Genomic DNA, 21,918 nt, shown 5'->3' on the forward strand with positions numbered 1-21,918 from the left:
TGATTGTATAATTCTAAACAGATTGATGTTATGATATTTATTGAGAAAACTCGAGGAATATTCATCTCCTATCATAATTCGACTTGTGAGATCCAATCAAGATTTTGTAATATTAGAATAAAAAATATAAAAATTAAATCACTAAATAATTTAATTTATAAATAAAAATATTCTTGAAATCTTTTTTTAAGTGCAAAAAATATTTCTCAAACTGTTCAGAAAATATTTTTTAAGTATCCATCTTATTCTGAACTAATGTCAACTCTACCATCAATCATCTCAATTAATCTCATTAAAAATGAACAAATATATTATTATCAATTTCAGTTTAAATAACCAAACAAAATTGAGTTAATCCATCAAACTCAGGTCATAACAAATCTAATAATTGTTGGTCTAACAGCCACTGTTTATGAGAAGTCAAGCTCCCAAGTGTACTTAAAAGAAAGGATTTAGTACTTCTGGAGCTGCAAGCACAAAGAACATCACAATTTGTCAAACAAACCATAGATGGTTTCATGTTTCAAAAAGACAACCGAGCTGAACAAATACAGTAAATTACAAAGTCCTTTTCAACAACATTAGACTTCAAAAGAAACCAAACAATACCAGCAAACCTGATGGAAAAGCCACAGTCCACTATAACCAAACTAACATAAGATAGGAAAAGGACCAAAATATGGAAAATGTTTGTGGCACCAACTGCACATGTTTATGGTGCCCTGGCACAAAACATCATCTAACAAGAGGGCATTTATCAGCCCAATCTGAAAGCAGACATGCATCTCACTTGCATATCCCACAATCTTCAGCCAACCTGCTGTTACAATAAAGCCATAACTATAACATAAAGGTCTGCCTGTCAGAGCAGGAAAGCACCACATAAGGGAAGCTCAGAAGCATTTCCGGTGGACAATCGCAGGCCCAGACTCCTCGTACTCACCCTTGGAGATCCACATCTGCACATTTGAGATGTTCCAAAGTCACGCATGACATGTAACAGCAAAAATGAAATGACACAGGATGAGGACTAGGATATACCTGTTGGAAAGTGCTAAGAGAGGCAAGGATGGACCCTCCAATCCAGACACTGTATTTACGTTCAGGTGGGGCAACCACCTTAATCTTCATGCTGCTTGGGGCAAGAGCAGTAATCTCCTTGCTCATACGATCCGCAATCCCAGGGAACATGGTTGATCCACCACTGAGCACAATGTTCCCATACAAATCTTTCCTAATATCAACATCACATTTCATAATCGAGTTATATGTAGTTTCATGAATTCCAGCAGCTTCCATGCCGATCAATGAAGGCTGGAAGAGGACTTCTGGACACCTAAATCTCTCAGCCCCAATAGTAATAACCTGCCCGTCTGGAAGTTCATAGCTCTTCTCCACAGTTGAGCTTGTCTTGGCAGTCTCCAGCTCCTGTTCATAATCAAGAGCAATATATGCGAGCTTCTCCTTTATGTCCCTTACAATTTCCCGTTCTGCAGTCGTGGTAAATGAATAACCTCTCTCAGTAAGGATCTTCATGAGAGCATCTGTGAGATCACGACCGGCAAGATCCAAACGAAGAATTGCATGAGGCAGTGCATATCCTTCATAAATTGGAACAGTATGGCTGACACCATCACCAGAGTCCAGCACAATACCTGTTAAGAAAAAAAAAAGCCCAATCAAACAAAAGACAATTTCATGTTCCCCACTTAACCAGTCACCGATACAAACCAGTGGTACGGCCACTAGCATAGAGGGACAGGACTGCCTGAATTGCGACATACATTGCAGGTGCGTTAAAAGATTCGAACATGATTTGAGTCATCTTCTCTCTATTTGCCTTGGGGTTAAGAGGAGCTTCAGTTAAAAGTATTGGGTGCTCCTCGGGAGCTACACGGAGTTCGTTATAGAAGGTATGATGCCAAATCTTTTCCATGTCATCCCAATTGCTGACAATTCCATGCTCGATTGGATACTTTAAAGTGAGAATACCCCTTTTGGACTGGGCCTCATCACCAACATAGGCATCTTTTTGGCCCATCCCAACCATAACACCCGTGTGGCGAGGTCTGCCTACAATACTAGGGAACACTGCTCTAGGTGCATCATCACCCGCAAATCCAGCCTGTTTGACAAAAACAAGAGAAGCACAAGTCATTTTGAAGGCAATGGACAGAATCAAAGCACAGAAATATACTTAAGCTTCAAAGACAAAAGAATTGCCAAATTGACTGACCTTGACCATTCCAGTTCCATTGTCACAAACAAGAGGTTGGATATCTTCAGCATCAGCCATTTTCTATAAATCTGAAGAAGGCACATTAAGATACAAGCAACCCTATCACTAGCGGCACATGCACTAACCCTGACTTTGATGCACGTACAAAGGGTGAACGACCCAAAGACCGAAAACTCACAATTTACAATATTTTCAGTTGCATGAGTTGTCTCTCCAATTAATTGGTAAAAGTAGAATACTTGTAAATAGCACTATCAAGAAATCAAACAATTAAACCATATTGTAGAGTTATCCGCTTCTTGGACATATAGAGAGACTTAGACGTTCATAGCCTGCCTTGCCTTTCTTTCCATAACAGTATTTAATACAGTAATTGCAAGTAATATATCAAGCAAGAAATGGAGGGCAAGACAACAGCAAAAACAAAGTAAATGAAAAAGCTGAAGCTTTTCTACTATAGAAGCAATAGAGTGCATTACCGCGTGAAAAGATGGGAGAGAAAGGTCAGATCTAACATAGCTTAATGAAGAATCACAAAATAGAATATACGAGTACAGAATGGTCATCATAAAGGCATATCTTTGCATACAGATAAGAACTATAATTGAAGGAATCCACAAGAAGGCATATCTGATTGCTCTAACGATGTTGCTAAAAAATGAAGCACAAAAAAATGAAAGATGACATCTTTCATGGATCGAAAAGATAAGATCGCCTAGAAAACACCGAACGGGCTGGAAATCACCGGATCCAGAACACTAAACCCTAAATCTTCAAATTTCGTCAGAAAAAGACATGAAGAAGAAACGGAAATGGCAAGCGACGATCGATCGACGAAGGAACAGATGAACAGGTTCGGTGAAACGGATCTAACCTGAAGGCGATTATTCGATTAAGGCCGGGCAAGGCAAGTCGGGATCGAAGAGACGCCAAAGACCCAGGAAATGGCTAAGAGGGGAAAGTGGGTCGCTTTTACCAGGAAACAATCCTTTTTCAAATTAATTAATTAATTGATTAATAACAAAAAAAATACGTATAGTACGTATTGGGCTGGGCTTGACTTACGTCATTTTTGGAATCGGCCACATTCCAATCTTTGGTGAGTGATATTATATATTATTAGGTTAATATTATATGTATATAATTTATTAGATGATGATTTATTTTTTTAATATGATAATAAAAAATAAAATTTATATAAAAGAATTATTGAGTGAGATTTTAAATATTTAACTATATAATAATAAGGATATGATCCACATCTCAATTTTACGTTATCAATATGAGAGCGTCACATGATAATGGACGACACACACTTTGAATCTATATGAATAACATATGTTGAATACTTCAAACCAACGTAGGTAATGTATGTCGAACACTTCATGCTCTCACACACAAATAATGTGTGTTTGACACCTCAATAAATAATATATATTTTGACCTTTAATAAAACGTCAGTTTTGAAAATCTTCGTATAATAAAATTGATTTCGATGAAAATCATTTGTTTGACTCGTATAAGTTTGCAAGTGAATAGAGAAGAGGGGATTGGATAGTTTGTAATGCAGTAAACAAAATAAGCAGTAAGTAAATAACACACCGGAATTTATAGTGGTTCGGTCGTCGTGACCTACATCTACTCTCGATTCCTTTTTCATCGAGGCCACCGACATCCACTAGCGATCTTTTTTCAACGGACGAAAATCAACTACCCTTTTACACCCTTTCTCATTTTCACGGGTTTACCAGACAACCCTTACAAGTTTCTTTTTCTTAGACCTCACTTCTCTTTTTATATAAACTTGTAAATACTAGGAAGAAGTGATCCTAAATCCTAAGAGAGTTTCTTAATTTTTTTCTCAAGTATTTTTTCCCCTTTTTCAACTCAATTTCGTGCTTAATTCTTTACTCCTCAATGTAGGAATAGTTATGTATTTATAGACCCCAAATTGCTTCAAAATTAGAGCAAAAAAATGTCTCATCCCGGATTTCCCAGATCCTAGCGGTACAATCGCTTGTGCTGGGCGATACCACCACATGCAACACTAATACTGGGCGGTACCATCGCCTGAGAGACTATGTCTGGGCGGTACCACCGCTTGACAGTCTCGGAGACTTGAGATTGGGCAGTACCACCGCCCAGACCGGTAGTACCATCGCCTGACAGTCTCGGAGACTATGCCACCGATGGTTCCATATGTTGGGTCACTGTTTGGGCCTTTCACTTGGCCTAACATAACCCAAACTTAGGCCTAATTGGCCCATAATTGAGTTGGCCCAATTCCAACCCAATTACACCTAAAACCTAATTCAATATAGACAATTATTACAAAGCTTGAATCAAATATTGTCCGACATGTCATTGGTTCATCGACGCTTCGTCTGATTCTTCGGCGCATCGTCCTCTCTTGCGGCCTATTGTCCAATCGGCTAGTTGACCTCCGTAACTCCGATTTTCTTGGTGCAATTTTTGCTCTTCTTGGTCCGATGCCCGAACCTATGTCCCAAAACCTTTTGCCGATACGTCGACCAATCCTCCGGCTCGACATTCAATCTTCTAACATGTTCTACTTTGGCCCAACATAATTCTTCCCGCTTTAATTGTCTCTCCCTGATCGAAGCTTTCTACATCACTTAAAACGTAGATTAAATCATAAACACTATCAATTGGTTTCATTATCAAAATCTGAGATTCAACGTATCTTACTACCACATCATCGATACAATAGCATCATCCTGTTGATACACATGACACCTCGGACCCATACGAACAATACATGTTTGACACCTCAAACTCACATACACAACATGTATTCGACACCTCAAACTCACGTTAATGATGTGTCCGACACCTTGGGCTCATGTAGGAAAATATCTTAACATCACATAATCAAATTGGTCAAGTTGTTAGCATCACATAATCAAATTGGTCAAGTTGATTGGTTCTAAATCGTCAACCAAAAAAAAAAAAATTAATGTTTTAGTCAATTAGTTATAAATATTACATTGTTAGCATCAATCATACATAACGGATGAAAGTATATTTTGAACTCATGACGATAATATTAAGTCCTTATCTATTAAATTGGCTGATACATATTTCGCATACATTGGTTTCATGTAATTGTGTAAATGATTATATCCAATTAACATAATTTAGACTTAGAAAATAATTACAGGTGTTGATATGACCATTATATTATTGTTTTCATAAGTAAAACATCAGTTAGAGGAAAGATTATTCCAAAGAATAATTTCTGTTGCATGAATATTTCTCATGTTTCGACCTTAACATTCGCCTCCTTGGAAATTGTATTCTATAGACATACAGATCCAAACATGAGAAGGTAGAGTGTATATAAGCTCATGGCTCATGCTTTGCGTTTAGCTTTCAGCTGATGGTTGAGGACGTCGATGGTCGTACGTCCGTCCTTTTCAGGAATAAATAGAGGAAATGTCCCAACAATGCGTGTTGCTGTTCCCAACTTCGATCATAACGCCATGAAGGAACAATTAGATTCTTGTGTTCGATGATGGCTCTGTGAAGTTGCTAAGCCCATAGGATATTATCGCAAACAGATCATGAATCTCTTATTTATCAGTCTAATGTACAGGTGATGCTTAGATTCCCACCGCAACTCACAACGATGCGATTGGGGACTGCTTGGCCTGCGCATGGAAGAGCTGCCGCTCCTCGTGCTTCGACTTCTGTTCCATCTCCGATCTCGAGCCCTCTGCGGCCGTCCTCCTGTCAAGCCAAGTGACGATGTCGGCGAAGACGAGGTCGATGTTGGCTGGGGGTTCGGCGGACGTGAGCGCATGCCACATCCCAGGGTAGAGCTTCAGCGTTTTGTCCTCGCTCGACGCTGTTTCGTAGAGCAGTCTACTGACGGATGGATCCGTCACAATGTCATCCCCGCCATGCACCACCAAGAACGGCAGTGAAACCTGCAGAAAGCAGCAGCACACCTCTCTCATTAATCGCTGCATGCAGAGATGAAACCAAACCCTAATTTTTAAGGTTTCTTTCATTTACAAGGACTTTTTCTTGAGGTTAGTACTGTAGTCAGCTATTCTATTCCGCCTTATGAACGCGTTTAGTTGCTATTTAGCTTGACCTTCATCAAGTGATCGATCGCTATAGTCGACCACAGCTGGAGCAAAATAGTGGATGAAGAAAACGAAACAGAGAAGAACATACATGTCAAGAGACAACCATAAATTGAAGACAGAGACGTTGACGGAAAGAAAGATTAATTACCTGGTTTAGGTTCTTCTCGATGTCCAAGCTAACCATGAGGACCTCATGAGCGGTCTTGAGTCGTGGCCTTCCCTTGTAGCAGTATGGATTAGATCGAATCTAATGCAAAAAAAGACAGACAATAACCGAGTCTTAGACCGGAATGACGTGCGTTCACAATCCAAGTCGGGTGCATGCAAGCATCCTTTACTACCTCCTCTCTCTTTTCAGGAACTTTGAAGCCGATATCTATAATGTCTTTGGTAGGAACTATTCTCCATGTTGGTATGACGTTACACAGTTTCGTCAGAGTGCTGATGACGACAGGATGTGGCTTCATCTCATCAGCAATCTAAAGTAAAAGAGAGAGAGAGAGAGAGAGAGAGAGAGAGAGAGAGAGAGAGAGAGATTGTATTAAGAAAGGGCTGCAATCACAGTATGATTGACGGGCATTATGGATTGGAAGATGGAGGAAGAAGACAAAGAGTTAACCTTGCACATGGGAGCAACCAAAACAGCACCGTTCCAATAGGGTGGTTCCCTTCTGTGGAGGAGGAGGACCACGGCGCCTCCCATCGACTCTCCCAGGAGATACCTTGCTTTCTTCTTGTTCTCGCTTCGCTCTAACAAGTATGATCAAGATGGGCAGAAGAAGTAGGAGGAAACTTGAAGCGAATCGATGGTAGTAGATTTAGCTCATGGAGTTCATACGTACCGCAAACGCTGGTGAAGTGTTCGGAGCAGTCCTCGACCAGATTCTTAAAGCTCGGGATGTAGCCCTGCAACCCAGAGGACTTGCCATGGCCTTCGTAGTCTATCCCGTGAACTGCATAACCTGCCTTCGCTAGCCGAGTTCCAGTGTCTGAATCCAATACATAAGCCATCAACGATCTTTGATCCAAAAAGAACTTTGAATCAAAAGGCATGCAGCTAATACTGTTACCTTTCATGGATATGCTGCACTCCATGGCATAGCCTGGAAGAGAAAAGGTAGGAAAGCATATGAGGAGGAGAAGAACGCAGAGGTTATAAGGCCATGGTTGGCGTACGTACCATGGCACAGGAAGACTAAGGCTTTGGGTTCTTTCTTCTCCGGCAGCCATCTGCAGGTGAAAAGCTTCAGTCCACGAGAGTTGTTGACGAACTCCTGGAATCATACCAACGCATGAGCAAAACCAAAGGTAAAATCAAAGAAGAAAGAGAGAACTCTGATCACCAATTGCTAACCTCTTCGTACATGATACCGTCGACACCTGGAGCCTGTGACCCACCACAAAAAGTTCACATACTAACCAAAGAAAACAACGTACAAAAGACGGTGGGAGAGAAGAAGAACGTACCATGGCAGGGAAAGGAGGTGCTCCGATCGGTAAAGACGACAGAGAGGATAGGGGAAACCCTTGAGGGAATTATTCTAGTCCCTTAACTACGCTGTGTGTAAACTATGAATGAGCTGGGGGGCGATGAGGCCTTTATCTGCGTCACTTAGCATTCCTTGGCTATCAAGTAGCGTACCTTGACATCGGGATGCCAGCACGGGGATCAAGGAGATGATCGATCCATGGAGAAGCAGTCAAAGTTTCCGTGGGTCAAGGCGTTGGCAGACTTGTCCATCGCCGTCGGTTCAAGAATGGGGGGCGGAGATGGAATTGACACGGGGAACGAAGACGTGTCCGAATGGAACGGGAAATAATAGAGGGAAGTTGTTGGTTGACAACTCTTTCCGACGTGTAGACGTCACGCATTCGAGTCGGGATTTCCACTTCACGTCGTGGCATCAACGAACCATATGGCAAATCCAAGTCTCGATCTGCTCTTCTCAGTTTGCCGCCTGCTTGGTATGGCTTAATATCCCAACGCTCATGATGGCATGGCTTATCGGGTCAGGCAAGACGGAACGTTGGCGTCTTAGGAAGTCAAGTCGACCATCCAACCTTCAGCTAATGTGTCCTTCAACCGAGGTCAATGTAGTTGTGGTTGAAGATGGATCGAGTTGGCATTCGAACTCGGAGGTTATCTGTCAACTCGGAGGTTATCTGTCAACCCAATAGACGGAACGAGTTGGCATTTCAAGTAATTAAAGTTCATGTCAACCGTCCCTTTTGTATTGGTAGCAAAGTCTACGGCCAACTATTTCACGATATACGACTTGGTTGGTCCAAAGACGGTAGCTTAATCGCTACGTATCTCATCAATTTGGTGACGCTGACTTCTTGGCTTGAACTCTAAGATGGCACCAAAGAATAACCACAGCATCCTCATGATCTTGAGGATGAGGCAAACCATTCATTCTTTACTCGAAAGTCAACAACTCAACTTGCAGGAAGCAGAGCTGTAATAACATCAATAAATGATGTTCCACCATAATAAAAAATTTTACGATTCAAGACCTAAATCACTCCTACAAACTACTCCCATTGAATTAAAAGAAAGCATCACAGACGACAATTAAGAACTTGGACTAGACCAGACCTTAATTCGATCAAGGCTTTGAATGCGTACCTCCTCGTCGGGAAGCACATCTCCTTTTTCTTCTGATGTTCTGTCTTCAAGGTATCCTGCGATCGGAACAAACAAACAAAATTTTCAGTCGTTGTATACCATTAGTGCTTGAATAAAAATCATTACACTGCCAAATGAAGAAGGAAAGAGCAGATTTTTATCGGTTGTCAAATTACGATTGGTGAAACCATCTTTCCGCGGTAACCATAACAGCATCTGAATCAGCTTAACATGAAGATAACCACATGGTATATACGCTTCATCTTAACGACGATGCGAGATAACAATAATATCAGTCTGATAACAAGGATATCTTCGAAAACATCTAGTCTCCAGTAGCTGCAACCTAGTGCAAATATGACTGTTGCATTAAAGAATCTAGGATTGAAAAGTACCACTTTTACCAGTGCAAATATGACTGTCATGCAACTAAACTTACAGCTTATATGACATTGTACCACTTTTACTGGTTCTTTAACTTTACAAGTCAGTCCAAAATATTAAACTTCTTTTTTTGTTTCATCAGTGTACGAAGCATGATATACCACATTGGTGGACATACACTGATCTTGTTTGATCCAAGCACAGATATCTTTCTGCTATTCCTGGTAGCTCCCTGTTGGTCTTAGGAGAAACCGTAATTTCCAAGACTAACTAGGTGCAACCACAAATTATATCCTGTATGTTATGAAGTTCAATCATGTTTACGGTTTAGGGTTTCTCAAAAACCATAAATCAACTAAGGCGCCTGAGGTAGAAATCATGCCAGAGGCCAAAACTACATAAAAAACCGTGACGGCGAACTTGGGCAAGAAACCCTCTCATGCCACCAATAACTAGATCTATCAGACACCCACCGATACATTTGTCACGACCCAAGCCTGATGAGCTAACTAGCCTATTAACTTCGTTAGCCCCAAACCATTAGCCAAAATACTTAAACTAAAGTTGATAATAGTATACTCATTAGACTCTTATAAGCTAATCTTAGTCTTTAACCACTTCCGACGTGGGACTAATCGAGGTGTTACAATTTTCCTCACTCAAAGGCTTGGCATTCTCATCAAGGCTTAGCATAGCTCAGGTCAAACCCTAGCATGATGCATGTGAGGCGTAGTGCAATTGTGGCTCTATGCCGTGACAAGTTCTTTGATTCCATCCACGGATAGCTCTTTCCTACTCGAGCCCCCTCATCATACCCAAATACTAGGTCGACTTTGATACCAAACGTCATGGCTCGGGCATGATGGACTAACTGATCTATTAACTTCGTTTGGCCCAAACCACTAGTCAAAATGCTTAAACTGAAGTTAATAGCAGTACACTCATTATACCTTTATAAGTCAACCTTAGTCTTGTCCACCTCCGTTGTAGTACTAATCGAGGTGTTACAACATTTACAATGATGTTGGAACTTCACATCTTGTTGACATGGAACTAGTTTGCTCTACAACTATTATTAAACAGTTGCAGATCAATTGTTAAACAAAAATTTACTCATCAATAGGAACTACACTGAGAAGAATAAACCAAGTGTATTTTCCATATAACATCATACGTTTATAATCTTTAATTCCTTTCTTTGCTGTTAAGAGTCTTTTTACAAGTGAAAGACCCATGTCCCTCACCTACTCAAGTCACACCATATCTTTAAGTTAGGTAGTACCATAATGAAGATCATAAATGTTAAACATGGCATCCTCTCTTACACTGGTAGGCCACAGTTACCTTCTCTTTTCATCATCTAACCCTTCTCCTCATCATAAATGACACTAATCGCAACCTTAACTATATTTAAGTACTGAAGAGTCTAGTACACTCCTAGATATCCATTTGTGCCCACAAGATATAATATACATTCCATGTCACCAATAACCAACCACCAGTAATATAACACGTGAAAAATTACATGTTTGCACCAATCTACACTAAGTTTGTTGTTTAATGACATGAGGGCACACGAATTCCCCACTTTACCAATCACCACAATACTATGCCAACTAACACATGACCAAAATTGACTTGCCCATTTGTCAGCACTGCCAGCATGGCTCAGCGCAGAGTCCATGTTAACCCGTGCCAGCCTATGCAGATCAGCATGACACTTTATGCACAACCATGTAGTCAAAGGTTCAAGCTACACAAACATATAAACTAATTGATGAGGATGGAAAACTAGATAAAGGAATCAAGTGATCACCAGAAAACCTTGTTTGGCAGTTACACTTTGATTAAATAAATGTTTTGGTAGGAATGACCAATAGCAAAAAAGAGTAGAACATATAGAGGCACCGTTATAGGAAAATATCATTGATGTTCTGGACAGCTCGACATGATTCTGGCCTGTGTGCATAGGGATAGCCGAGGTGCCTCTGAGGTGGAAACGTCGAGCTCTGCCACCTGCACAAAGATCGAGGTTGAAAGAAGTTTCTCAACTTGATCCCTCCAATGCCCAAGTTAGCAACCCCAAGTAAGTGAGTGTGATAATATGAGTGGTAAAAAGTGATCCCTCCTGATAACTATGTTAAAAGCGATCTTTTATACCTAATAACGAATGTATAAAATATTCTATAAAATATTTCATAGGAAGACAACCCTTGACCGTTTGCCTCAATTTGTCTTTTTGTCAATGTAAGAAACAAGGACGGAGGTAGCCTACAACTGTTGCTTTAAATTCACATCCACATGGGTAGACAAAGGGAAGACAAGTCTTGTCCTCAAGGCTGACTAGGCTACCACATCAATATCCACATGTTGAATGGTCATTGGTCCAAATACTTTCCCTATTAGGCACCATAACACGAAATGAAAGAAGAAGTTGATATTTGCATATGTTGCGGTTTCAGCAAGCCAATGCTTGATACAAGATCTTGAGAAAATTGCTAACATCTAAACTTGTGCTACGTGATTGACACCAAAGGATCAGATGCCTCAGTAGCAATTCGAATAAATCATGATCACCTCCTTATCTGAAAGGTTATTGCTCTTTCTAAGATACAAAGTAGCACCAACGAGTATATGATCACTCTTCTACTCTGCCCACATTCATATCACTCACCTTTTTCACACCATATAAACTACACGGCGCGGCGCTGTAAAGACGATCAAAGGCTAAGCCATTATCCCGAAGATATAAGGTAGTTACTGCGAGCATTACCTGATACTTGGAAAGGCGACAGCGGATCGCACGAGTCCTTTTCGGCCTGAGGTCGAGCGGGATGTGCTTCTTCTTCTTGTATGCCTCCCTCAGCGCTGCCTTCTGCTTCTGCGAGGTGACCGTCAGCACCCGCGCAATCGACAGCCTCACCACCTTGCTGCGAAACGAAAGATGAGACCAGAGAGCACAACGAGAGCTCCACGGACGCGGTCGATTAAGGGATAAGGAGATGCATCGACTTACATCTTGGAGAGCTTGTTGGGAGCACCGCCGGTGACCTTGGCGACGCGGAGGAGGCTGAGCTCGTTCTTGAGGTCCTTGAGCCGGTTATGCAGCTCCGCCTTGGTCTTCCCCCGGAGCTCGTGGACCTTAATCCTCCCTGCGACAGGGTATCGGCGTTCAGATCCAAGCAGTGCAACCAAGAAAAGGAATTCACAGAGATCTTTTTGTTACCCATTGGATCGGGATGTCTTCTTCTCCGCGGCTCTTCGCCGGATCGACCGAGCCCCTAAACCCATACCGCCGAGCAAGCCCCTTTGAGACCCTAGCCGCGAGATCCCCGCCGTCGATTGTGTTTATTGGGCCTAAATTGGGCATTACATAGGGCTACATACTTCGACTCGGTCTACGAAAGGAGATACGATTCTTGATCAGATGGCGAATTGGCCATTGTGATGGTGTATACTTCTAAAACGTAGGCTGCTTAAATTTGAACCTTACACTCGAAGCTATTGTGATGGCGTATTGGTTGATTGGGTTGTTGGAATGCATTCCAGTGAGAATTCCTGTACTCAAATCGTCACCCATCTTAAAGTTAATCAAACGGACAGGCTTAAGCGTGAAGGCGATGGCCGGCCCACCGACTCCCCGTCCTCTGTTTCGAAAATACCCCGCCGACGTCGCCCCAAGGATTCAGGTTCGGTCGCCATGGCGGGATCTCTGCGGCCTCATATTGTCCTGCTCCTCTTCCTCATCGTCCTCGCTTCGATCTCTTCGTGTATGGCGGAGATTAAGAACCTAAAGATCTCCTCCGACTTCCGGGCGATCATCCTGTTCGAGAAGTTCGGCTTTACCCGGCGTGGCGAGGTGGCCGTTGCTGTTTCCGACGTCTCCATCTCCTCCACCCTCGGCGCCCCCGACCACTCCCTCCTTGGCTTCTTCCTCCCCTCCGACGAGAGCCTCATCCAGGCGGCTTACGATTCCCGGCATGGCCGCAGCTCCTACTCTGACACTAAGCCTAGCCCCAATCCTGGATGCGTCCTCCATAGCTCCTACGTCCGCCTCCTCTTCACCTTCGATGAACTCTCCCCGGCGCCCTCAGCCGCATTAAACCGCTCCTTCCCCATCTCCCACCCGGACGAGTACAGCCTCTTCTTCGCCAACTGCGCCCCAGAGACCGCGGTCACCATGTCCGTCCGCACCGAGATGTACAACACCCGTCCCGATGGTTCCCGTGACTACCTCTCCGTCGGCCAGTCCCCCGTTCCCTCCCTGTACACCTTCTTCGCCGCCGCCTATGCCGCCTTCTTCGCCGTGTGGATCCACCTCGCCCTTTTCAAGAACCGCCTCGCCGCCCACCGGCTCCACCACCTCATGGCCGGTCTCCTCTTCACCAAGGCTCTCAACCTCATCTTTGCCGCCGAGGACCAGCACTACATCCGCCAGACCGGCACCCCCCACGGGTGGGGCGTCCTCTTCTACCTCTTCCAATTCCTGAAAGGCGTCCTCTTGTTCACCGTCATCGTCCTCATCGGCACCGGATGGTCCTTCCTCAAGCCCTTCCTTCAGGAGCGAGAGAAGAGGTGCTCATGATCGTGATCCCGCTCCAGGTCGTCGCCAACATCGCGTCGGTCGTGATAGGCGAGACCGGACCCTTCATCCGGGACTGGGTCTCCTGAAATCGGGTCGTCCTCCTCATCGATGTCATCTGCTGCTGCGCCATCCTGTTCCCCATCATCTGGTCAATCAGATCGCTGCGCGAGACTTCAAAGACGGACGGGAAGGCCGCGAGAAACGTTGCCAAGCTCACTCTTTTCCGGCTGTTCTACACTGTGGTGATCGGGTATCTGTACTTCACGAAGGTTGTGGTGTACGCGCTGAAGACGATCACGTCTTACAAGTATCGGTGGGTCAGCGTGGCAGCCGAAGAGACAGCGAGCCTCGCCTTCTACATCTTCATGTTTTACATGTTTAGGCCGGTGGAGAAGAACCACTACTTTGCGCTCGATGACGACGAAGAGGAAGAGGCCGCGGAGATGGTGCTTCGCGACGAAGAATTCGAGCTTTGAATGACAGTGAATTCCCAGTATGCCTGTATGGGAATGTTGTAATATGGATAAAAAACTTTAATTATAATTTTGGACGTTTCATCTTTATCTTCTTTTATTTAAGCATCTGAGTTATCTTATATTTGTCTTCTATTTATATGGCTACGAAGCATCCATTTGTCTTCTATTTATATGGCTATGAAGCATCTGTAACTTATGGATCACAAGATTAATAATTATTCACCTGGTTAATTGCATTTCTCTTATCAAGACTTCAGGAATGTAAAAATCTAGAATAAACTCTCTTATTTCTAAATTATATTTAACATTCCGATTCCTACATCTTTAAAAGTTATATTAGCATCTCTATACTTACGAAACTGAAATAATAAGATTTATTAAAAATTAAAAAAAAATATTGGAGTAACAAGATTAAATATTTCATTTTCATAAGTATTAGAATCCCAACGTAACTTTTAAAAATATATACACAAATCAATACTAACAACTAAACGCAAGATAAGGAGACAGTTTGCAGTTGCATAATCAAAATGTGTTTTACCTGAGCTAAGCCCGAAAACAGCAAATTAATCCCCACAAAATTGCCATAAATGACTAAAACAGAGGAGAGATTGAACCGAATAAGCTGCTGCATGAAGGTTTAAAGGAAGAGTAAAGTGTCGTTCTGCCAAAATGGGGCCAATCAAGAGATAAAGAGTTGTAAGCATGATTAATCTTCATCTTTCTTAGGCTTCCTGTAGGATTCTTCAATGTGTTTGGCAACGAAAACGTATGTATCGAAGAGCTTCTTTACGTCTGGGACGTTGTAATTCTGCGCAATGTAAATACCACAACCAGTTCCCAGTAGAAAAGAGAAACTTCTCCTTATTATCCCCATTTTTAATCACACTGTAATTTAGATATCAAAAACATATATCAACCTCCAAAGAAAAGGATAAAGGATAAAGTAACGCTCTGATAATACTTAAGAAAGCAAACAAGAATTGGGAAACACAAGGATACAAGATAGATATCAAAGAATGACTACAAGACATAGTGTTGTTCTTAATATTGTCAACAAGGCATTAATATCAAAAATGAATTGGAGGCTGCGGAGGAGAGCACTCCAAATGAATGAATCCTTCCCTATTGACTTCGATATAATATGATCAAGTTGCTTAAGAATCAAAGTAAGTCAATTGGACCATCTAAACATGAAAAAGACTGATACATCTACTGGTTATCCGGAAAAAAAAAAAAACTTGAAATGAACTTAGAAATGCAATTATGAATTCATCTCATGCAGCTTCATCATTTTAGCTGGTACTTGTGCTTTAAAACCCTACTATAACAATGAAGGTAAACCCCAAAGATGTACTGAAACCTCAATTCAACCAATATTATCATTTATTTTGACGATGCTTTGAATTTGCACACAACAGCTACAGATTTCTACAGTTCTATACCTCTCGTCCTAATAACTTTAGGAGAAGCTAATAAAATATGAGCGTGTTTTAGGATTGTCCTCTTCCATCATCACAATATACCGAGAGTGTTTTTGTTCCTTATCTTTGGTTGCCTCACCGAAACAACTAAACAATGGGGCTTTGTCTTGGAGTGGTTGAGTTGAAGAGAGCTAATTATATATTATCCTTTATAATTAGTTATCTTTAGCATTTCAATCCCTATATTTTTAAAAATTATATTAGAATCTTTATACTTACGAAAACAAAACATTGAGATCCCTATACAGGTTTAAAAAGATATTTTTACATAATTAAAAATCAAGAGAGAGTAGTTTTATTAGAACAACATAGTTAATGTTTCACTTTCGTATGTATAAAGATCTCAATATAACTTTTGAAAGTATAAGAACCGGGATACTAAAAATAGCTAATTGCATGGGTAATATATAATTAGCCCTTCAAACCATAACAATTAGCTTATAGTTTCAGTACGTTAAAGCTCTGGCTTGCAGTCTACCAATTCCATTCCAACTTCAAAATCAATTGAACTCGCTAGAAATAGGATTGAATCTGCCATTTCAACCTCATATTAGCCAGATTTTACAGCCGCTTACCGGTTTGATGGAAGGGAAGAAGAAGAACAAAATAAAAAGAGAAAGAAGAGAAAAGCAACAACGAAGAGAAGAGAGAGAGAGAGAGAGAGAGAGAGGTCAGTCCTAGGTTGCCCTAACTAAAGAAAGAGAGGGGAAAGAGTTTGTCTCGAACATTCAAACACTGGTGTTAGTATTGCCGGGTTCATTTCATCAAACATCTTGAGTGTCAGAACTCGAACCCATGCAATGATCATCTCGTCAAAAGCCACAAAGTGCTTCGTTCCTCGATTCAAAGGTTTCTAGAAAGAAGCCTAAATTTGAAACCCTCGAAAGACCACTGACCATCAACAGCATCAACGCCACAATAAAAGATCAATGCATCAAGGACATCGATATGCTATCAATTCTCCCGTTTCCCATATTTTCCTAAATCGGATGAAATGACCCCTATTTTCCCTCGGAGAAAAGAAACAAAAGGAAGGAAGCAAAGAAAGAAAGAAAGCAAGAAACAGAAACTAGGAATTTGATTTACAAAACAAGACAAATCTCACCGGATCGTGCAGAGAAGAAGGCGACGAGACAAAAGCAGAGGAACGCCGGTGATGGCCGCCGCCACCGCCTCTCCTCCTTCACTGCTTCGCGACGACGAACCGGCCTGCGAACTTGACCTCGACGACGGGCCGGATTCTCGAAAGGCACGTTACTGGCTCCGCCCCTTTAACGGATCTGATCTGGATCAAACCAAAACCATTAGGGATCCGGCCCATCGCTTCAGCAAACCCGATCCGTTTCACGCCACCGGCAATTGTCATGACGTCAGTTCCATCCCTTCTTTCATACCAAAAATATATTTACCATATTATAAATATAACTAAAAATATTTATTTACTTAAAATATTATATTTAGTAATATGGTAGTATGAGGGCAATTTGTTTGAAATCGGCAGAAACAGAGCGACGCAGCTTCGATGACGTATGCTTTACCGGATCCGGAGGGGGAGCCATTAATAACCGGCACAGACGACAAGGTGGTGCGACCATCCGTATGACGCCGTCGTCGTCCGTTTCCGCCGCGCGACCGGACGTAGTTCACTTGGCAACGTCCTTTACGACGTGTGGGTCCCACACCACCGACCAAGCCCGGACGCCCGTCAGCCTGGGCCCCACCCGTCCTCACTCCGTTTATTCCTTCCTTCTACCCACGAACGAACCCCACCATTCGTTGGTGTAAACAACTTTATGTCGTGACCTCGGGGCCGACGCGATTTGATCGGGGGTCCGAATGACGGGGATCTCGCGCAGCGTCCCTCGAGATCTCTTGGTGGCCGATTACGACGGTCCGATCGGGATGTCGTGTCGGGAGGAAAGCTTTTGCTATGGCATCGGGAAGAGGCGATCCCGTTCTCGTACCTGCACACAGGTCGGGTCGGAAGCTCGGCCCGACCCCTCCGACGATCAAGTCAGTGGATGCGGAGGAAATTTTTTGTATGAAAAGGTGTTCCCCCCATTCATTTAGAACTCTGGGGTATTTATAGGTAAGTTTAGTGTTACCTGATGTGCCTGCTTGCAGGAGCAGGACCGTACCTCTGATGGTGTTTGACGTTGCCGTTGGCATTGCGTGGAGAACAGAACTACCGCAGGGTATGGGCGAGCCTCGGTCGTCGTCCTCCTCTGCATCGGCCAAGCATGCGGGGTCAGGCAACGATGAAGTCGTTGTCTGAGAGCGGGTGACGTCAGCGCACGTCGAGTCGGTATTATTGCCCTCTTCCTCGGGCAGAGTGTCGTCCAGGCGTAGCTGACGTCGTGGCACGTCATGTCGCCATTATTACCCTCATCACCCCTCGTCCCGGATCCCAACCCGCTTGCTTTAAGAGATGCGCGAACATTCGAATTCAACGGTAAAGATTCGTCTGTTGCCTCGATGGTTTACCAGCCGTGGCGGAACTCGTGATCTAATTTTCGTCCTCCATCCCGAGAATGCGGTTGGTGGAAGAGTGGGGGAAACGGCAGCGGAGAGGCGCCCGCGTAGCGACTTAAGTCAGTCCTCAAGTCGCAACTGGCGTCCACAGATGCATGCACACGAAGCTTTTTGTCTGTCCAGGATCGTCCGCTCGGAGTCCTCACCAATCAACATCCATCCATTGCATCCCCGAGAAGAGAAAGGGACAACGATTGCTATCATCAATCATCGTGTCGCAGCTTCCGTCGCGGCTTACGCCACGAATGCCACCCCGCGGAATGCCAAGCGCGTTCCGCCCGGCCCGCGATCCAATGGCGATTAAGCCGTGCACGGCGTGTCCATTGAATTTGATTCAGGGTGACTCACTTTCGATCTGAATCCAAATAGTGGACAGCCACGACGACCATCACGTGAGTTGGATTTGGGCAGTGCGTCTCGAAGCGCAAACGCCAAGTATACTTGGGAACGTTGAAGTGGCCTCCACGTGTGGCACGTGTCTCGAGGACGCCCGGGGACCAACAGCGTTCTTAATTAGCCGTGCCATGTGGTGGCCAGCGCGGTGGGGCCCGGGAGCGTTACGTTTGCGCGCTACGCGTCAAGCTGGGTGGGGCCCTCGCCCGCGCGTGCCCCATCACCGCTGCCGCTTTAGTTTGGTCGAATCACCCAGGGAACGTTCCTTGGGTGACGTGTTCTCTCACATGCCCGACGTGTGTGCGAATCCAATCACATCAAACCATTTAATTTCTTGCGCCACCTTCCAATGCCAATCCTCTGTCTGCGTGTCAGGCAAACACTCTCATAGTTTGTGCGAAGCCCAATCATTCCTCCCTCTGCGTCTCTCTCTCTCTCATTTATTAGCGAGTGCAGCGGCGGAGTTGGCTCTTCTCCTCTCCATTGCGCCCACTGCCATCTCCCGGCGAGAGAGAGAGAGAGGCACCTGCTGGAGTGGCTGCTGCCTATTTTGATCTCTCGCAGGTCGTTTCTGCTGCATGCGTAGAGATTTCTAAAGCTCTTAACCGATCTCCCAGTTCTTGTCATTTTTCATTGCTTGGATTGAAGGTTCGTCTTACTGCCTGAGACCTGTAATCTCCTTAGCTAGTGATACTCCCATTGCAAGCTGAAAATTTTCAGTACTAGCGCATGATTTGCTTTTCTTTGTGTATTATAGATCGGCCTTCTGAGGTTATTTAGGTCATGCAATATGCTGATGTGGTTCTGATCTTGGCATTTTTCAGAGTAAACACTGCAGTGGATATTCCAACGCATGGAGAAAATGATTTCTCATCATGTGTTTCTCTGTATCTTTCTTGAGTGAAGGCCATCATCTCTCTTTCGCTTTACCCGTCTCAGGTCTCAGCAGAAGCTATCTGTGGGTGTACTTCTCTCTCCTCTTTCCATTTGGATGATTCGAAAGATCTTGAGCTGGTTTTTAGGGTTTGCAGATACACCCCCTCACCTTACTTCCATCCTGAAACAGAAATCCTTTCAGAAAAGGCCTCTATTTGTTTTCTGAGAGGAATTCTGCACTGGAAATTGGTACAGACAATTTCCTATAAAATCTGCACTGCTCAGAGTGACATCTAATTCGATCATTCTTTTAGTTTTGATGACTCTTCTTTTGTTGTAGTTATATGACCACATGCACTTTTCCTTCCTTCTTTGCTACAACACATCGACTGTAAGATCAGACTTGGGTTTCATTCTAGATCTTATATTTCCCATGTCAAAAGTTCTATCTGATTTTGTGCATCCTTCTTGGATTGTGTTGATCTCTTCACGAACAACATATGATAGGATCCGTAAATTGTGAACTCAAAACCTAATTTATACTGCTGGTGTGTGTTGATTTCAGGTCTTCTTCTTCTTCTTCTTCTTCTTCTTCTTCTTCTTCTGTGCACCGACAGGCAATGGCTGGCCATGGATTGATCCAGCAGCAACAGGAGAGGAGGCTGAGGCCTCACCCGGAGCGAGACCTGAAATGCCCCAGATGTGCCTCCACCAACACCAAGTTCTGTTACTACAACAACTATAGCCTCTCCCAGCCCAGATACTTCTGCAAGGGGTGCAGGAGGTACTGGACCCTGGGAGGCTCTCTCAGGAACGTCCCTGTGGGAGGTGGCTGCAGGAAGAACAAGAGGTCTTCCTCCTCCTCCTCCTCCTCCTCCTCATCATCATCTTACTCAAAGAAGGCGCAAGAACTAGACCTCACATCCACCCCACTTCTCCCTACTCTCATCCCTCCACCTCTTACATATGACCCAAGTGACCTCACTTTTAGGCTTCAAAAGCAGCCACCCATGGTGCAGTTTGGCCTGGATGACAATAGCCACAACCTTAATCCGGCGTTATCTGCTCCGGCCCCAACGAATGGTTTTCTTGACACCCTCGGGCATGGATTTCTTGACATCACAAGACCAATCGGGTTAAACCACCTTTACCATGGGTACGGAGTCAATGGCAGGCTGGAGGAGATTGGTGGGGAAAACGGAGGACTGGGTGGTGCAACAACCGGCCAAGGATCGTGCGAAGCCATGGATGGAGGAGGGGATACCAAAGCGTTCACAGGTCTCTCGTGGCAGGAAGGAAGCATGGATTCGGCAAGGGATTGTTGGAATGGTGCTGTGGGTTCTTCCTTGCATGGACTGATCAATAGCTCCATGCTGTGAGGTGCACAACTATAGATAATACATCTGTATGATGAAAACTTGTGGTCTCCTTCAATGTTCTTGATGTTATTGTGAGAGTGGTGACCTAAAAAGCATGCAGGAAAACCGAGACATCGATCGTCATCGGTTTGCAGTCCCCGTGGCTGCATTATTGTTGGTGGCAGCAGCATCATACGCATGCTTTACGGAAAGAAACACTAGTTCTTTGTGGGCAAAGGAAACTGGTCATTCGTCGAGCAAGAGAAGGACAGTTGCAGTATTAATGAACAGCTCTCGAAAGACGAAGTGGGTGGTGGTGTTCCCAAAAAATTCTCTTCATGATTGCCGCTCTCATCACGCTGGTCTGCTTTCTCCGTGGAAACGAAAGCGATGGGATTAACCTTTTGCTTCGTAACCCGCAGATATAGAACAGAGGCACAGCTAATCTAAGTTGTCGACACCCTCTTCCTTGCATGCCACCTAAGCATGATGGTGACATTAAGCATTCGGAGAAACTTGGTGTTTAATAGCCTGCGCTTTTTTCCTTAAGGAACAATAACAATAATAAAATTATAATTTTTAATTATTTAAAATCAACTATTTCATTGAGAAATATAAAAAAATTATATATTTAATTAAGTTGAGAGCACTTAAATTTTTATTTATAGATTTTGTTAAAAAAATTTTAGGTCTTCCTCTATCTCAAATAATTATCAATGATAATTATAAATCTCCAATAATTATAAGTTTTTTTTATTATAAACATTCCCATTTAAGTTTTCTCAAAATTCACTTTTGGTTTGATTATTCAATCCGACTTAAGGAACATAACCGCTAATAATATTCA

The 21,918-nt window shown here is 43.3% G+C and overlaps 5 protein-coding genes and 1 pseudogene across 15 annotated transcripts; 2 read left to right on the plus strand and 4 right to left on the minus strand.

Annotated features, from left to right (window-relative positions):
• Window positions 1-491: 491 nt before the first annotated feature.
• Window positions 492-3,201, minus strand: LOC135585349 (actin-3-like). Of its 2 annotated transcripts, none has more exons than XM_065164654.1 (5): window positions 3,114-3,188; window positions 2,237-2,299; window positions 1,732-2,125; window positions 1,042-1,655; window positions 492-959 (listed from the first exon to the last, which is right to left on the minus strand). In XM_065164654.1, the coding sequence occupies exons 2-5, from the start codon at window positions 2,294-2,296 to the stop codon at window positions 894-896; spliced, it is 1,134 nt and encodes a 377-aa protein (XP_065020726.1). In that variant the 5' UTR covers window positions 2,297-2,299; window positions 3,114-3,188; the 3' UTR covers window positions 492-893. The 2 variants fall into 2 exon arrangements, with proteins under 2 accessions (XP_065020726.1, XP_065020725.1); XM_065164653.1 differs by having other exon boundaries at window positions 736-959; window positions 2,237-2,307; window positions 3,114-3,201.
• Window positions 3,202-5,807: 2,606 nt separating this feature from the next.
• Window positions 5,808-7,929, minus strand: LOC135645656 (caffeoylshikimate esterase-like). 2 transcript variants are annotated; one of them, XM_065164277.1, is made up of 9 exons: window positions 7,822-7,929; window positions 7,709-7,741; window positions 7,535-7,628; window positions 7,425-7,457; window positions 7,197-7,343; window positions 6,974-7,104; window positions 6,696-6,833; window positions 6,503-6,601; window positions 5,808-6,189 (listed from the first exon to the last, which is right to left on the minus strand). In XM_065164277.1, exons 1-9 carry the CDS (start codon window positions 7,822-7,824, stop codon window positions 5,881-5,883), a joined length of 987 nt encoding a protein of 328 aa, XP_065020349.1. In that variant the 5' UTR covers window positions 7,825-7,929; the 3' UTR covers window positions 5,808-5,880. The 2 variants fall into 2 exon arrangements, with proteins under 2 accessions (XP_065020349.1, XP_065020350.1); XM_065164278.1 differs by lacking the exon at window positions 6,696-6,833.
• Window positions 7,930-8,380: 451 nt separating this feature from the next.
• On the minus strand, window positions 8,381-13,199 carry LOC103994008 (large ribosomal subunit protein uL29). 4 transcript variants are annotated; one of them, XM_065164282.1, is made up of 5 exons: window positions 12,594-12,751; window positions 12,384-12,519; window positions 12,141-12,297; window positions 8,984-9,039; window positions 8,381-8,517 (listed from the first exon to the last, which is right to left on the minus strand). In XM_065164282.1, the coding sequence occupies exons 1-5, from the start codon at window positions 12,595-12,597 to the stop codon at window positions 8,514-8,516; spliced, it is 357 nt and encodes a 118-aa protein (XP_065020354.1). In that variant the 5' UTR covers window positions 12,598-12,751; the 3' UTR covers window positions 8,381-8,513. The 4 variants fall into 4 exon arrangements, with proteins under 4 accessions (XP_065020354.1, XP_065020351.1, XP_065020352.1 ...); XM_065164279.1 differs by lacking the exon at window positions 8,381-8,517 and adding an exon at window positions 12,861-13,199 and having other exon boundaries at window positions 8,726-9,039; window positions 12,594-12,765; XM_065164280.1 differs by lacking the exon at window positions 8,381-8,517 and adding an exon at window positions 12,856-13,199 and having other exon boundaries at window positions 8,726-9,039; window positions 12,594-12,765.
• On the plus strand, window positions 12,906-14,515 carry LOC103994007 (protein CANDIDATE G-PROTEIN COUPLED RECEPTOR 7-like; annotated as a pseudogene). The gene has a single exon (XR_001979300.2). The product of XR_001979300.2 is annotated as a protein CANDIDATE G-PROTEIN COUPLED RECEPTOR 7-like (transcript).
• A 310-nt stretch (window positions 14,516-14,825) lies between these two features.
• On the minus strand, window positions 14,826-17,160 carry LOC135645657 (uncharacterized). Its single transcript, XM_065164283.1, has 2 exons — window positions 17,018-17,160; window positions 14,826-15,316 (listed from the first exon to the last, which is right to left on the minus strand). The coding sequence occupies exon 2, from the start codon at window positions 15,303-15,305 to the stop codon at window positions 15,138-15,140; it is 168 nt and encodes a 55-aa protein (XP_065020355.1). The 5' UTR covers window positions 15,306-15,316; window positions 17,018-17,160; the 3' UTR covers window positions 14,826-15,137.
• Window positions 17,161-19,217: 2,057 nt separating this feature from the next.
• On the plus strand, window positions 19,218-21,167 carry LOC135644637 (dof zinc finger protein DOF5.6-like). Of its 5 annotated transcripts, none has more exons than XM_065162394.1 (3): window positions 19,218-19,485; window positions 19,662-19,795; window positions 20,279-21,167. In XM_065162394.1, the coding sequence occupies exons 2-3, from the start codon at window positions 19,713-19,715 to the stop codon at window positions 21,090-21,092; spliced, it is 897 nt and encodes a 298-aa protein (XP_065018466.1). In that variant the 5' UTR covers window positions 19,218-19,485; window positions 19,662-19,712; the 3' UTR covers window positions 21,093-21,167. The 5 variants fall into 5 exon arrangements, with proteins under 5 accessions (XP_065018466.1, XP_065018468.1, XP_065018469.1 ...); XM_065162396.1 differs by having other exon boundaries at window positions 19,219-19,485; window positions 20,331-21,167; XM_065162395.1 differs by having other exon boundaries at window positions 19,220-19,485; window positions 19,662-19,796; window positions 20,283-21,167.
• The last annotated feature ends 751 nt before the right edge of the window (window positions 21,168-21,918 follow it).

The sequence above is a fragment of the Musa acuminata genome, chromosome BXJ3-8, assembly GCF_036884655.1.
Source record: "Musa acuminata AAA Group cultivar baxijiao chromosome BXJ3-8, Cavendish_Baxijiao_AAA, whole genome shotgun sequence".
Classification (NCBI taxonomy): domain Eukaryota; kingdom Viridiplantae; phylum Streptophyta; class Magnoliopsida; order Zingiberales; family Musaceae; genus Musa; species Musa acuminata.